Raw genomic sequence first — 15,761 nt, forward strand, 5'->3', positions numbered from 1 at the left:
TTATTATGATAGAGGCTTCACTTTGTCTCTATTGCAATGACACAAATGAGTAAAATTAACAGCTTTATTACTATGGAGAGACTATTGAGTGGGGAAAAGGGTAAAGTCGCCCTCTGATGGTGGTATATCTACATGAACGACAGGAACTGGCTTATAAATAAAGTTATGGACACATTGCATTAAGCAGGTCAATACTCCAGCAACACTTGTATTCAGCAGAGTACAAGTGCTATCATGCACTTGGCTCATATCTTATTTAAATGTCACCTGTGATGTGTTTTATGATGACCCTAATGAAGGCCACAAGCTGAAATGCATTGCTCAAATAAAATTCTTCTGCTGACTACGAGTGTTGCTGGAGTTTTGACCTGTTCGCACTCCTTCCTTTCTCCATGCACCTTGGAAGTAGGTGAAGTTGTGCCAGATTCTTTTATGTTTCTACACATTGCATTAAGCAGCAATGCCACTTGGCCTCCTCTGACTGTGTCTGTGCACACATGGACAAGAAGATTTTTAATTGCAGATAATCAGTACACACTGTTTTCACAATAAATACATTTCTAACTGTATAGCACTGTAGTCACTTTATGAGCATTTGTAAATGGTATAAAATGAAAGATGGTTCGATTCAACTGAGAGTGTTGATAGACATTTACACCCTACATATATGTTTAACATACACTCTTTGGTTTATGGCTCAAGTTTCAAAACTCAGCTGTGGTCTAAAAACCAAAGATATTTGACACAACAGAGTAAAGCAGCAAATCACCACACTGAAGCAGTTAAAACCAGGTAGCTGTCGAGCCTTTGGCTTGAAAAATGACTGAAGTGGTTATCACAGTAGCTTCAGATTCTTTTTTTTTTGCAAATCGACTAAACCATTAATTGCTACAGCTCTAATATATTTTGAAGATAATTGAGGGTTGCATTGTTAAGGTGCCAGTTTTTTTGGGGTTTTTTTTCTCATAACTTATTCGACAACATGCTTTTTAGTGGAACCATATGACTGCAAGTTTGTATTTCTACTAATCAAGATGTGTCATTAGGGCTAAATTCAGGTACATTCATATTTTAATCATTTTTATTACACTTGTGTTGCCATTATAATTTGCTCATTTCTTAGTTGTTGGTGAGTTGATGGCTCATGTTCTGTCCTTCCCAGGTGGTATAGAAGCAGCACTGTATAGGCTTTATGAAAGAGTCTTAAATGATTATGAATAAAAACATCCACTCAAAAAATACACAGTGACTGAGCTTCATTTGTATTAGAATGAACCCAGAGCCCGGTAAGTTCACTGCATTTTTCAAAACTACTTCATCAAGACCCGCTTTCCCTACAACACACATAAGACCCCAGCCCAACGCTAGTCTCCTCAAAGCGAGTTTTATTTTGAAGTCTAACCGGAAATCCCTCTTTTGTAACTGTACATGACTTTCCATCTCTCTGAAAACGGTTTTCTTTTCGTCTACAGGCTGCTGCACAGCGAAACATAAATCAGCGTACACTGAATCTCGGCGGAAGGCTAATTCACTGGGTACCATGATGAGCCTGGCGGGGTCCGCACCACCCAGCAGCCTGAACACCGCCGCTCTGCCCCCTGTTGCAGCCGGAGTGGAGGGCGCACTGAGGCGGTCTGTGAGCGCTTGGACGGCGCCTGTTTTATATTAACTCACTGTATCCGGCCAAACGATTAACAAGCTTCTCATTGACTGATGAAAGCAGATAGGATCGATATTTCCGGCCGCGCTTTATCTCTATAAACTGGACATGAGGCTGTCTGATGCACTGATATGGCGCCTGCCTTAACTGGATTACCCAAATGAATTATGCCCTTGCCTAATGGATGGCAAACATATGCACAATCAGTCTCGCATTTGATGCAGCATTGCAGGTTGTCTGCCCGCGGTGACTGTGGCGCCATTACAAAGGACTAGAAAACCACTGGCTGCTATGGCACCCACATTTACCAAATATTTCAGTCTTTAATGCCTTAATAATAAAGCACTAAACACAACGGGCAACATGGTCAGATGAATGTGAGCACACTTTTCTTCCGAGCAGGCCTTCCATAAAGAAAAATTCAACTCTTTAATAGAGCACAGAGACAGTTTTGGTGTCCAAACAATAAGACTACCCATATCATGAATAGAAAGTGCTGCTGTAAAATAATTGCTAAATTGTCAGCATAATGATCTCAAGAGAAACACATGAATTTTATCCTTTTGCCGCCATGATCTGCAAAAGTGAGAGCAGCCATCGCATTTTTTCCTCCTTCTAACTCAAATTAAATTCATATAGTCCGCTACAGTAAACAGGCCCACCTTGATGCAGGCATGTACCCATAAAAAACAAACAAACAAACAAACAAACAAACAAACAAACAAAAAAAACCCCAACACACTGTCATGCTCTCTCAAAATCAGATTCACCATAAAACTTATCAGTCCCATACAAACTGAGAAAGGGGCTCATGGATAAATGAAGGCTGTGCTAGTATTCGTCTAAGTTATCTGCTTTGGGGATGGAGAGGCCTCGGTCCTTCAGGACCTGCATTTTGACTTTCTCCGTCTCCTGTTTGGCTTGCTGCTGCAACCGTTGCTCCTCCAGGATCTCCTCAATGGAAACTTGCTGCAGGACTGTGTCACTGGGCTTGTCCACATCCTGCAGAGACAGAGACCTTATTAGCTGACATTACCATATCTGTTAAAGGCTTCTAACAAACTATTTTGTATACGAGTTCAGATACACTTGAATGAGTTATACAAGCCATTTTGTGCTTTACTGGTTGACCAGCTGTGTTTTGTTTTCACTGTTTATAACACAGTAATGGCATTTCCAATTAAGGTTTAGCACTAACACCTTATAACATACAGCATCCAAGTAGTTTCCTGTTGAGGAATGTTTGCCTGTCGGCCAGATCATCCAATATCTCCCTAGATATAACTGAAAAAGCACCAACCCTGCTCAACCACAAACCCAGCCCGCTTGCAGACTGAATCACAGCCAACATCGCCATTTTTGTCAGCAACTAAAATTGAAATTAATTAATAATGAGTGATAAATGAGTAATGAAGTGAAACTGAAATGACAAATCAGCGTAATTATCAGGCCACCACAAACCTCTATAACCGCAAAAGATGTTTACATCATCGTCTGAAGCACCGAGCTCGACAACAGTGTACTGATGTCGTTTATCTGTGTTACATTATCACATTGTCTGATGCCCTTAACTTCTCTGCAGCCCGTTCTTCATTGGTCACATGAACTGCTACACTCAGCATGCTGCACACCGTCCTCTGCTGTCAAACTGCAGATATGAGACTGCATGATGCGTATTTATAGCAGTGAGATATAGAGTCCAGGTTCATGAGTCATGTTCGGTTGTGTGCAGGCCTCAGAGGCCCTATATTGTCACTTTAATGTGCCTGTTAGGTGTCTTTGCACCGATTTACACAGACTAGAGAAGCGTGATGTGGACGAAATTAAATATTATGGTGGTTAATTCTTCTTTATTGTTGTGAATAAGAGCCTGTTTAAGTGGCTGAGCGGGTAGATACATTTTTCTGTAGGTTTCGTATATGTTTAACCGTGTTTATATTTTGTATGTTTAGCATTTTATAGCACATCAAGACGGGACATCATGTTCAATGTTTGTAGCTCATGTGAGTTTTCCTCAGTCATAAACTACAGGCAGCTGTAGGAACAAACAAGTGACGCTACAATGCAGAGCCTTATACACCAAACAAAAACAAACGAGCAGAAGTGTCTTGTTCTCATTCACTTACTTTGTAATCTACCAATTTATACCCATGAAAAATAAAAATATAAAGGTTAATGCAGGAAAATAAGCTCAATTCATAAGCAATATGTCTACCTGCTAAAAAATATTAAGTTTAATAGAATAAGCAATAGAAATGTAGACTAAACAATAATCCCTTCCTTGCTGAAATTTAAATATACATTTCCGTGCATGCCTGGCCACATGTTCCTGTGAACCTCCACCTCCACGCTAAGACTCACTACTGCTAACTTCATCATTTTGTCACAGGCCAAATTATATTACTGTTATTATTATTAGTAGTAGTATTGTTATTGGTAATCGTAATTACTTGACATCTAGTGTTGTTAAACCCCATTTTGTATCATTCCAACTCACTCACACACACACACACACACACACACACACACACACCAAGAGGACATTCCCACTTACTATCTCTCCCAGCAGGACCACATTCTCCCCTCTCACTATGAATATTCCTCTGGGGATGTCTCCAAATTTCTTCCCAACGTGGATGCGCTCAACTGTCTGATGAAAAACTAAATTGGCTGGGAGGGATAAGAGAAACACGTTACGTCCTGAAATACAGTGTGATTTAAGATAGGCAGACACTTTCCACACAAAAACAGATGCACGGCAATTGTGGGAACAGTGGGTATCATGTACACATGAGCCTTAGAAAAGAACGAGCTGGAAATGTTTTGATTGGTCTTCTGCACCTTACGTGAGTAGAAACAAGTGGGAGATAATTAAATGAGTTCAGTACCAAACTGATCAATGCTCCTGAGGTAACCGATCAGTGTCCTGCCATCTCGGAGCAGCACCAGGTGCTTCTCTGCGGGACACAACCAGCACAGGCATGTTCAGTGATCAGAGACAGCATGAAACGGTTACACTTGGTCCAGTCTGTGTTAGTCACGATGCCACATCTTGAAACGATTTTTCTTCCACTAAACCATCTCTACCTCCACCCTCCTCTCCAACTTACTGTCGATGTCGTCAATAAGGCTGGCCGTCCCTGGTACGTAGTTCATCTTGGGCTACTGTTTATTTGCTTCGTGTTTCTTTATGTAACGTTAAGCCATGAATGTTTCAAAATATGTTTCTTTCAAGAAGAGCACAGGAAGCGTCTTTATACACGCCTGGGATAAACTTCCTGTAGACGTTTAACCCTATGGGCGCTGGATTGCAGTTAAGTTTGTGTTCGTAAACCTTGTAGGATTGGTGCTTTTAGAATACGTCTTGAAATAAATGAAACACCAAATACGGGTACTTTTTTAAAATTAAGATACTGGTTATTATTGAAAAAAAAATTATGTTTTTATGGTTTTCCCCTATTGGCTAATTGCGTCTGCTGACGCACATGCGACACCAAAGATCGTATATGTGTAGGAGACAGTGCCAGATTCGAAACAACGCGGACATTTGTTTGTGTCGTTATACATTATCCAAATTAAATTATGTTTCATACCGAACACACCCAAAATGCACACAATCACATATTTTAATTTTTTTGTAAATCAAGTTCGAACAAGTTTGACGGCAGAACCTGGCACCTCTGACTCCGCAAAGAGATCGGCGGTGCTAGAAAACAGCGGCAGAGTGGGAGCTCTGCGGTCAGAGCTGTGCCTTCATTAAAGAGACAGCACCGGATTGCCCGAGCTCGGCGTCATTCAATCATTTCCTGATTCCAGTCGGGCGACCTGTACTTCTGTAGAAAAACACCAACCTTGTTGTTAACAGTTTGGATCGACTGGCGGCTCCGCGAAGCGACGCTAGGCTTGTCTGGTTTGTGTTTCTTGCTATGACAGATGACAGGACGGCTGCCGGGGACCGCGTTTAGCTGATGCATCATCATCAAATGCAGCCTGATCTGAAGTCTGGCTGGCCCTCGACTTGTAACTCGGGAAATAATAACGGGACCTGGAATAACACCATGGTAAATAAGTAAACGGATACAGCTTAGACAAAACCCCGGGGTTTGTTCGCTGTCTTTGGGGGTGCTTATTTTTTCGAGCTAATGGACATTGTGCAGAATCCCATAATTATCCAGCTAGCTTCCGTGGAGCTCTGTCCATGCTAGTTGCACGGCTAACGGAGCTAGCTGGCATTATGTAATAGTTGCCGCCGCTCTGCTAGTTCAGTTGTTGCCCGAGTTCGTCACGTTTGTCTTGACGTGACAACGCCGTTAATGGTACAATTGCTACAGTTGTGTCAAAAAATGTTTTAGCATGAGAGCATCCTCCCTCAGATATACGGCATGGCCTCCTGTCGGTCAGCGGCACAGTATTTGTCTGCTGTGGATACAAACTGGTCCAGCAAGTACTGAATGAATCAGTGTCACTGTTTACTCTGTTATTGTATTTTCTGGGATAGGCTGCTGAAAGCATGTGGTTTCCTGTGAGTTAGCTTGTACCAATCACAGCTCAGGTTATAAATACTTGTACTTAAGGACAGAGGTATCCTCTTTAAATAACTCTCCCTTGTGATATTCTGTGTTCGCAGGACGCTCCTCAGTATCCAGGCTACCCCTCTCACTACTGGTATCCTCAGTCTCATTCAACAGGACACTATGCAAACACCTATCCCTCGGGATCAGATGTTCAGCCACAGTACAATCCACAGGTACAGCTCATGATGCAACATAACCTGGACTTCTAAATCCGATGTTGTAGGAGTAAATCTACTCTTACCTTAAGTCTCTTAAGTGCTTTCACCTTTCCCTTACATTTTACAATAGACCGCTATTGTGTTACATCACTGACGTATACATTTACTCAGAGACAATGTCATCTCTCATTATTAATTCACCCTCTTGTGCTTTTCCCTTAGGTAATGCCTGGAGGTTATCCAAATGGCCATGGTGTCTACAGCCCGGCACAGACTCAGTATTCAACGAGTGGTTTCCACCCATCCAACCCTTTCTACTGTGCTGACCCCCAGAGACCGGGTCCAGGTCCTTATCCTAACCAGGGCTGTCCAGCGGAGCAGAGCAGTGCGCCGTCTAGTCAGCCACACTCTCAGCACCAACATCATCACTATCCGGGTGCACACTGTCAAGGGGTGAGTTCATGTAAACACACGCCACAGTCAAATGTAGGAAATGGTAGCTGCCAAATGAAACATTAAATTAGATTTTCACTGACAGTGTATACCATACAGAGTGGTATTTGTAGTGTAATCTGCTTGGTCTTTTTCTCTGAACCAAAGTTACATTTTCACCTTAACAAAACTGAATATTTTTGGAAATACTATATATATATCTCTGTCCTGCCTCTGTTCTCAGGCTCCTGGTTATCCTCCTGGACCGTACCCCCACTATAGTGAAGGTGGTCATGCAATGTCTCCAAACCCCCCATACCCCACTGGCCAGTCTCTCCATCCCAGTCCTCAGGCCGAAGCATGGGCACACTCTGGGGCGTATGCAGCCTCACAGCAGCAATGGCAGCCAGGCCAGCAGCCTCCACAAAACCACTATGGAAATCCTGTCCGTCCACCGCATCCACCAGCATGGCCAGGGACCGGAACTGGTGCTCCACCACCTTACCAACCGAAGGTAAGAATCTGCAGCTTTTTCAGTGTGGTTTTAATTCTCCAAAAGATTTTTGGGGTTTTGTTGAAAAAGTGAGGTAAATGGAAAGAAGGGCTAGTATGAAACATGATTAAACAACCGCAAGAAGTGAACAGAGAAAGTGGTATTGATAAGTTTAGATAAGGTATAACCACAATTACAGTTGTTTTAATCTGAATTTTATCAGCTATAAATATCCGGACACATATTTGGTCTGGGAGCAAGACATCTGGTCTTGTGGTTTTCACCGCAGTATAGGCATAAATTATTTAATAAATCTGTACATTTTACAAATGCTGTGCTTATATATCATAGAGATCGAGGATTATCAAATATCTTAAACACATTTTTTTTGTTTTGTGTCGCTTTAGGACCAACAGCACCAACGTGCCCCACAAGTGGGACCAAAACCCAGGCCAACCCCATCCACGAATCCCCCCACCGGAAAGCCTGCAGAAATAAGTTCACCTCCCCAAATGTACAACAAAACCGGGAGAGGTGAACCTAATCCTTCTCAAGGTGAGCCCCCACCCTCTGCCCCGGCCCAAGCTCCAGCTCCAGCTCCAGCTCCAGGCCAGGCTGGACTTCAGCCCCTGAGCGACAACCCCAGCCTTGCTAAGGTCCAGCAGGTCATGGCCAGAGTGCTGCTGCTTCAGGAAGATGTTGATGAGTTTGTTGGTAAAAAGACAGACAAGAGTTACAGGTGTCTGGAGGAACTGCTGACCAAAGAGCTGCTGGAGCTGGACTCTGTGGAGACTCAGGGACAGGAGAGTGTCCGGCAAGCCCGAAAGGAGGCTGTACAGAGGATCCAGGCCATTCTGGACCAGCTGGAGAAGAAAGCCTTCTGAATTGGACTTATTTAACCGTTTGTGGGTCACTAAGTCTTGCTGTTTTCTTCTTCCAGATCTTCCATGAACACAGTGAGGGTCTAGTCTTGTTCTTCAGAGCTGTGTATCTTAAAGGTTTTTTTTCACCACAATGATATAAAATGCCTGAAGTAAATGGCATGGACCCAAGAAGGGCAATTACTGGTACATGGAATCAACATTTCAAAGCCTAATTATGCTGGTATGAGTGACATAGGGGTAGTAGAAGTACAGACTGATGGTTGTTCATATCTTAAGACTTTCAGCCTCAGTGAGCGGCTGTGCTGTCCACACAACCTGACACTGTTGCTCAGCTTCTCTTTTATGTCATGCCTTTGCCAGCATAATGCAGGGCAGAGTCACTGGAAGAAAGATTTATTTAGTGCCACATTGCAACTGTTAGTTGTCTCTAACCTGTGATACCGATTCAGATTATCGTCATGCTGTCCCTCAGGATCGTGGGTCGGTTTTAGTCTGACCCTACATCAAACAACGCGTGCACTTCCTTAACTGTCTGTTATTACATGTCACAGACCGTTTGCATGATCATGATATTGTCGTCACCCCTGATAGGGTCCATACACTTAGTTGCCCATACTTACTTACTTCTTGTCTCTGCAGGAATAGGTGCAATGCTTTCCTTTTTCAATTGTGCTCCCAGCCCTGCATGCACTGTAACGTCAGATAAGAACTCAGTACAGTCATGACATCTCCGAGCTCACAATTGGACCTAGAGTGTAGCAGATTAGTGAAAACCCCCTGAAGATTACTGTCCCCATTACTCCATCTCTTGGATGGAACTGCTTCCTAAGTGCGGACCTAGAATCAGACCTACATATGAATGCCATGTATTTCACTCTAGTAACTACTGTTATTGCAGATACGTAAGGAAATGAAGAATTACTTGAAAAGCTGTTAAATTGTGTTCTTTTTCTCCCTTTTTGAACACTTAGAACATACATAGGACTAGGCAAGAGAAATGTATTTTCAGAAGTAAATCAATCAGTTTCTGTAAAGGATAAAGGAAAGGATGTACCTTTTCAGTAATGTTTTGTGCTTAAGGACAATGTTGATCAGAGTAATTTGATCAGATGTTTAGTTTGGCAGTTATTTTTGTTTAATCTAGGACTGGTATCCTTGTTATATCAAACCCAGATTTGCACCCCAATCCATTTTCTTGTGTAGAGCAGGTCTTTTTTCCCCCCCAGTCATGCTTGTTGTGTTGATTTAGAAAAAAAGAGTGCCATATTTCAGGGGATGGTTTTATATAACTAGAAAAAATAAAATAAAATATGATGAGAAGCTTTGCATGGAGAAAAAAAAATCATCTGTCATATGTGTTCATTTTTGTGCTGTTAAGTTTCTGTTTAGATGGAGCACAGCTGTACAGTTTCAGATGTAATGCATGTTTCCAACACAAGATGGGAATCTTTGCCTGATGAATATTGAAGTTATGACAAGTGAGGAAAAAAAAAACAAAACAGAGAAATAATTAAATGTCAGTATATTTTTTAACCTGTGATCAAATGAATTTTATTTTTTTGCTCTCACTTGAATTGCACAAATACAGTTAATAGAGTGAATTTCTCAAAGGTGACACATTCAACTTGTTGTGCATAGTGGCTCCAGATAAACAAGATAAATGAGCATAAATCTTTCTTAAACAGAAATAGAAACGCCCTCTTGCAAAATCCAAGAGTAAGAAATCATTTTGGGTTTTTTTTTTATTTGTGAAGTGGGAACTGTTGCTGGGGTCCACTCTCTGTGCATCTGCCAGCCAACGTTTGGATCTTTAAATAGACGGCTATTTTGATGCAAAAGCATAACACAGGCCTGTCAAGGCTTGAGGCACACGAGCTAGATTTAATTTGAGGGTCAAATGGCCTGACAACACTTGGGACACCCTGTGGTGAGTGAATCTGAGCAAAGAAGCCTGAGACTAAAATCACCTCTGGTATTCATTCTGCTCCGTTTCACACAGCGGTTGCAGGGGCTTGCACTTCTCTTACAGCTTTTAGTGTGAAGCCACATGTAAGACATTTCTTTTGGTGAGGAGTTTTTTCCATTTTTAACTCTTTTTTCACTTTTAATGGTTTGGGTACCATATTCTACCTGCTGTGTCACATCAGAAGTCTGGCTTAAACCCCGAGCGGATTAAGTTATGTCATATAGATCTAAACTTCCTGCATCCTGGAATGATAAACCCCCTCCTCGGAAGGTGGAAATTGACCTGAGCTCACCTGGTCTTGCAGTATTTGAGTTGGAAAGACTTTTGTTCACTGGTAAAGCCATCATCAGCCATGCAGATGAAGTTTGGCCAAGGCTTTATGTTGGTGACCAGTAAGTAACTCTCTCTTTTCTTGTGGTAAAAATCCACAGACCTGCAGACTAAACGAAGCATGGCCTTGTAGCTTTTTACTTTCCGAGCACTACTCTTGCGACAGAGAGAGAAAGCCCTTGTTACATGTGTTACTCGAAACTGCACATGGATTCAGAGTCCACATTTGTGAAAGCTGCACTGATCATAAATCAGATTTAATTACAGGATGAGTAACTTAACCCCCCTCAAGCTGCATTCGACCTTAGGAACTTGAGTAAACTACAGCTATGATATGTGAGAGTTTCCACTAATGCATGGGCATGAAAGCATGTCTCAGGTCTTGGATGCTAACTCACATGTTTGAAGTGGTTTCCTAAATATCAATCCATCACTATGAAATACATTACATTCAAATGGTTCACCAGGAAACACCTGCAGTGTTTTTTCTGCATATCCTACCTGTTGTCAGATAGTGAATTCAAAGTGTTGTGCTTTTCAGACACAGCGCAGAGAATACAGCTGATCTGTCCAAGCATCGAATCACACACATCCTGAACGCAGCTCACAGTAAACGCAGAGGACAGCCAGATATCTATGAGAGCATGAAGATCACCTACATGGGCATAGAGGCTCATGACTCCTGTAACTTTGACATGAGCGTCAACTTCCATGCAGCGGCAGACTTTATCCACAGCGCTCTCAGCAGAGGAGGTAAAGTGGGGAGGGAGAAAAAGATAACGGCAGTTGAAAGGCGATTAGATTTGGTGTCTGCTTAGAAATTAACATTGCAATGTAATGTTTCTCTGATTCTCAGGTAAAGTACTGGTGCATTGTCATGTAGGAGTGAGCCGCTCTGCCACCCTGGTCCTGGCTTACTTGATGCTGAAGCAGAATCTGACCCTCGTGGAGGCTATCTGTGCTGTGAAAGAGAACCGTGGTGTAATCCCTAATCGAGGATTCCTCAGACAGCTCATCAAACTTGATGGTCAGCTGTTTGGCACACATCACTGAACCCTGTCCGATAGTATCACTAGTCAGCTTTCATTAGTCCATAATGTATTGAAAAATATGATAAAGATCACTCAAGTATTCTGCATTTAAGAGATGAGATATATTGATTACATAATATGGTTGCATAGATTTTTTTTTCACTTTTAGGACAACTAGTACTGCTTTTGAAAAGGGACTCAACATCATCTGATCGTTTCTTGGATCATGTTTGAATTGCCATTAACTTAGGGCTAAAAATATTTATATTCTGTCAGTTTGTACATGTTCAATGGATTGAAGTTTTACATTAAAAATATAAATCTGACGCAGCTTTTTTGAGTGTCTGGCAGTAATTGTAATTCACACTACATCACTTCTAACATACTCTATGGGATAGAATATGGGCTAGAGACTATAATCATCACTAACATGTTTATGTCGGCTACTTGGAATTTACGTTTATCCTGTGCAGTGTCAGTTTGATTCCAAGGTATTGACAGTAGTCATTTCACAAAACAAATACAGTGACCAAGCAAATAAGAGGTTGGGAGAGAGAATAAACAAAGCCAAAGTTCAGTCGCTTGGATCAGTCTCTTAAAATGGGACTTCTCCCTCTGTCCAGCCTGTGCTTCACTGCCTGTGGTTGATGAGACACTGTGAGCAGCAGCCAGAGGAAGGTAAGTGGTTAAAAACATTTAGAGAGCTCACATTAATTTAATTTGCGATGTATCAGTGCAACACTAGAACTTAACATGCGGAGTGAAATTAACAGTAAAAGTAAATTCTGACTTAATTTACTAATTTCATTCTCTTGTCAAAGGTATGAAGTGACTGTATTAGTGTCAATTAAAGCCCCTGAAAACTTTGCTGGAAGCCTTAGGTATTTACATACTTAAGTATGTCCGTCAAGACGCTAAACAATCACAACTAAATATGCAAACTGAAGATGTGTGATTTAATCAGGTTTGATTGACAGTAACCAAAAACAAAATCCTGATTGATGCAGAAAAGTATGTGTCTTCAAACCAGTGGAAAGAACAAAAGATATACACTGCCGGTCAAAAGTTTTAGAATACATATTTTTCCAGTTTTTATTGAAATTTCAGCAGTTCAAGTCCAGTGAAAACCCTTAAATTTTACAAAGGAAAGTGGTAAACAAAAAAAAAAAGGATAAGAAAAAAGTTTAGGTCACCAAAACTGAAAAAATGTAAATTTAATTGAAAACAGGTTTTTTCAGCGATTAAATATTGGTTAATTTATAGTTTTGGATGAATGGAAGTAAATGGAGCCTTGAAAATTCCTACAGGTGCCCAAACCCTTGCTATACAAAGACAGTGTTGGAATAAACTGTGTTACTACAGCCTCTGATGCATTATTAGGACAACACTGTACTGCAGGAAGTAGTCCTTTATATTGATATCAGAATGGTAAAAAAAAAAAGACAAGTAACAAAGGAAGACAGACTGGTTGGTCGGGGTTCATCCTACAGCAAGATTATGATCTAACACATTGACTTCACATGATGGAAGAGCAGCACAGTCTCCAGACCTAAACCCCACAGCTGGTTCGGGATGAACTGGGCAAAACGTAAAAGCAAAGCAACCTGCAACTGCAACTTTTGACTGGTAGAATACAGAAATCTGTAAAATGACCAAAACCGCTCTGTGAAGAAAATAGTGTGTTCTTGTAGGACTTATTGCATGTTTATTGAGTATTTGCCCTAGCAAACATTGTGTAACCCAATTGAACAGTGCTGCACTTTTGAACCTTTCTCTTAGATCACCATGATGCGTGCAGCCCTGGGTATTTGGCTCTTATCAGCGGTGGTCTGCGTGGGTAGAAGCCATCACCATGTAGGTCATGGCCAGGTTGAAGATCAGGCTGGCCAAGAAACTGCAAGCAACCCTGTTGCCAGCAGTCTCTCACTGGTGACTTCAGCAAACAAAGAGTTTACCTACAGTCTGTACAGGAAGTTAGCGGCTCATGCTGATGTACAGGGCAAGAACATCTTCTACTCACCAAGAAGCGTGTCTGTCGCCTTGGCTGCCTTGTCTGTAGGAGCACGGGAAGAGACCCACCAGCAGCTTTTCAGTGGTCTGGGTTTCAACAGCTCCCTTCTGACACAGGAAAATGTAAACGAGGCTTTCCGTACAATCCTCGAAAGGTCAAACAAGCTGTCTCAGGAAGACACCAGTGAAGGGACAGCTGTGTTCATTGACGGAAAGTTCAAGCCACACCCTGAATTCCTGGACGCTTTAAAGCAGTCCTACTTTTCAGAAGGGTTTAATGTTGATTTTACCAAAACCACAGACAGCGCCAATACCATCAATGGATATGTGGCTGAGAAGACCAACGGGAAGATAGACAAGTTGGTTGAAAACGTGGATCCAAACACAGTCATGTATCTCATCAGCTACATCTACTTCAAAGGTAAAAGGTGACATGTCATGATATTTGGGTGGTCTCCCACTCAGTCTGAGGTCACATATTTAAGTTTGATGAATTTTATGTTGATTATTGATATTTCCACTCATCACTGTTATACAGGAAAGTGGCAGACTCCATTTGAACCTAAACTGACCAAGGAGGAAGAGTTCACTGTGGCTGAGAACACCAAGGTTCAAAGTTTGATCATTTATTCAGAGTGGACTTGAGTTACAATATTTATGCATCATCATGCATCCTTTATAATGTGTGTATTTTGAGTACGTGCTTAAATTGTTATTTTCCAGGTTCCAGTCCAGATGATGAATATGGAGGAGGACGTTGACGTCTATTACGACCAGGCGATCAACACATCAGTTCTCCACCTTCCCTTCAACAGCTCCTACTCCATGCTGCTGATGTTGCCTGGTGATATGGCCGAACTGGAGAACGCCATTTGCCCAGGTCACATCACCAAATGGCTGAAGTGGATGAGGTCCAGGTTAGGAAAAAAAATCACCCTAAAATCATCCTTAAATTCTTGGTTTGGTTTGATAATAAATAAGCTCTTCATCTTTGTCCTGTCAGAAAAGTTGTCACTGTCAGATCAATCAATGTATGCTTGTCCAATTTTTTAGGCGATATGACATATATGTTCCAAAGTTCTCCATCAAGACTTCCTACAAACTGAATGACGTGCTGAATCAAATGGGAATGACAGACATGTTTAGTGATCGTGCAAACTTGAGTGGCATTTCAGAGGGGCAAAAACTGGCAGTATCAGAGGTAAGGACAGAGAGCACATGTTATTACGCGCATATTACCTTCCCTATATTCCATCCACTTTTAATCTCACCCTGCCTCTATTGTGCCTCAGGTTGTGCACCAAGCTACCCTGGATGTGGATGAGGCTGGAGCCACCGCTTCAGCTGCCACAGGCATTGGCATCACACTTTTGTCCTTCCGCCACATCCCTGTCTTGAAGTTCAATCGTCCATTTATGGTTGTCATTACTGACCGCATCACAGGAGACACCCTCTTCATTGGCAAGATTATGAACCCAAATGAGTGATTGAAGGAAAGATTTTGTGTTTGCTCAAGCACAGCTGATGCATCTCATATAAAATAATACATACACATAAAAAACATTTAGTGTGTGGTCTCTTCCTTTATGTCTGATTGTAGAGCAAACAGTTTTACTGTTTATGAGGTTCTGGTTTTGTGTTCGTTTTTTAAGGAAAAAGGGACAAAATATTATCAACAGGCATTTGCATTTGTCATTATAAGAGAGATCATCTTTTATAACAAATGCAATAAATTCAAGGACGATGAAGCATTTTTAAATGCATCCTACAACTATTTTTTCTTCAATATCAGGAGCATGTCTGCAGTCCCAAAGATTGTGAATAAAGACATCCCATTCAGAAAGCCAATGATATATGTATCTCATTAGATCTGACACAACCATTTGTATAAAAAAAAACTCGCAATATATCTTTCTTTTTTCGTATGACCCCTTTTTTCTGACATGTTGTGTCACATATGTGAAGCTTTTGCTGTATTTTCTGAAATCATGGGTTGTCTAGGTTGGTTATTAACCTTAAAGGTAAGTATTGGCTATATATGAACAGGTGGTCTTATTGGGAAAAATATCATGTCAGCCCAAATATTAAGTATTACTACCTGCTTATTCATTACTTAAATCAATCAACCACTGGATTTCTAAACCAATCAGAAGAGGGGGAGGTTTTCTTTTGGAAACATTGAAAAGGCATGGCAGTTTACATGTTTTAGTCTTTTAACTACAC

General features: G+C 41.4%; 4 protein-coding genes across 4 annotated transcripts; 3 read left to right on the forward strand and 1 right to left on the reverse strand.

Annotated features, from left to right (window-relative positions):
- Nucleotides 1–1,368: 1,368 nt before the first annotated feature.
- lsm1 (LSM1, U6 small nuclear RNA associated) lies at nucleotides 1,369–4,946 on the reverse strand. The gene is made up of 4 exons (XM_071482439.1): nucleotides 4,771–4,946; nucleotides 4,549–4,617; nucleotides 4,215–4,330; nucleotides 1,369–2,662 (listed from the first exon to the last, which is right to left on the reverse strand). Exons 1-4 carry the CDS (start codon nucleotides 4,814–4,816, stop codon nucleotides 2,492–2,494), a joined length of 402 nt encoding a protein of 133 aa, XP_071338540.1. The 5' UTR covers nucleotides 4,817–4,946; the 3' UTR covers nucleotides 1,369–2,491.
- Nucleotides 4,947–5,358: 412 nt separating this feature from the next.
- On the forward strand, nucleotides 5,359–9,734 carry bag4 (BCL2 associated athanogene 4). The gene is made up of 5 exons (XM_071482437.1): nucleotides 5,359–5,721; nucleotides 6,288–6,407; nucleotides 6,615–6,845; nucleotides 7,069–7,338; nucleotides 7,725–9,734. The coding sequence occupies exons 1-5, from the start codon at nucleotides 5,629–5,631 to the stop codon at nucleotides 8,199–8,201; spliced, it is 1,191 nt and encodes a 396-aa protein (XP_071338538.1). The 5' UTR covers nucleotides 5,359–5,628; the 3' UTR covers nucleotides 8,202–9,734.
- Nucleotides 9,735–9,862: 128 nt separating this feature from the next.
- Nucleotides 9,863–11,875, forward strand: LOC139623844 (dual specificity protein phosphatase 26-like). Its single transcript, XM_071482438.1, has 3 exons — nucleotides 9,863–10,559; nucleotides 11,039–11,250; nucleotides 11,354–11,875. The coding sequence occupies exons 1-3, from the start codon at nucleotides 10,381–10,383 to the stop codon at nucleotides 11,548–11,550; spliced, it is 588 nt and encodes a 195-aa protein (XP_071338539.1). The 5' UTR covers nucleotides 9,863–10,380; the 3' UTR covers nucleotides 11,551–11,875.
- Nucleotides 11,876–12,057: 182 nt separating this feature from the next.
- Nucleotides 12,058–15,101, forward strand: LOC139623841 (serpin A3-5-like). Its single transcript, XM_071482435.1, has 6 exons — nucleotides 12,058–12,206; nucleotides 13,308–13,959; nucleotides 14,077–14,147; nucleotides 14,262–14,455; nucleotides 14,592–14,739; nucleotides 14,831–15,101. The coding sequence occupies exons 2-6, from the start codon at nucleotides 13,314–13,316 to the stop codon at nucleotides 15,023–15,025; spliced, it is 1,254 nt and encodes a 417-aa protein (XP_071338536.1). The 5' UTR covers nucleotides 12,058–12,206; nucleotides 13,308–13,313; the 3' UTR covers nucleotides 15,026–15,101.
- The last annotated feature ends 660 nt before the right edge of the window (nucleotides 15,102–15,761 follow it).

The sequence above is a fragment of the Trachinotus anak genome, unplaced genomic scaffold, assembly GCF_046630095.1.
Source record: "Trachinotus anak isolate AG129_WGS33_773 ecotype Australia unplaced genomic scaffold, CSIRO_AGI_Tana_v1 ptg000008l, whole genome shotgun sequence".
Classification (NCBI taxonomy): domain Eukaryota; kingdom Metazoa; phylum Chordata; class Actinopteri; order Carangiformes; family Carangidae; genus Trachinotus; species Trachinotus anak.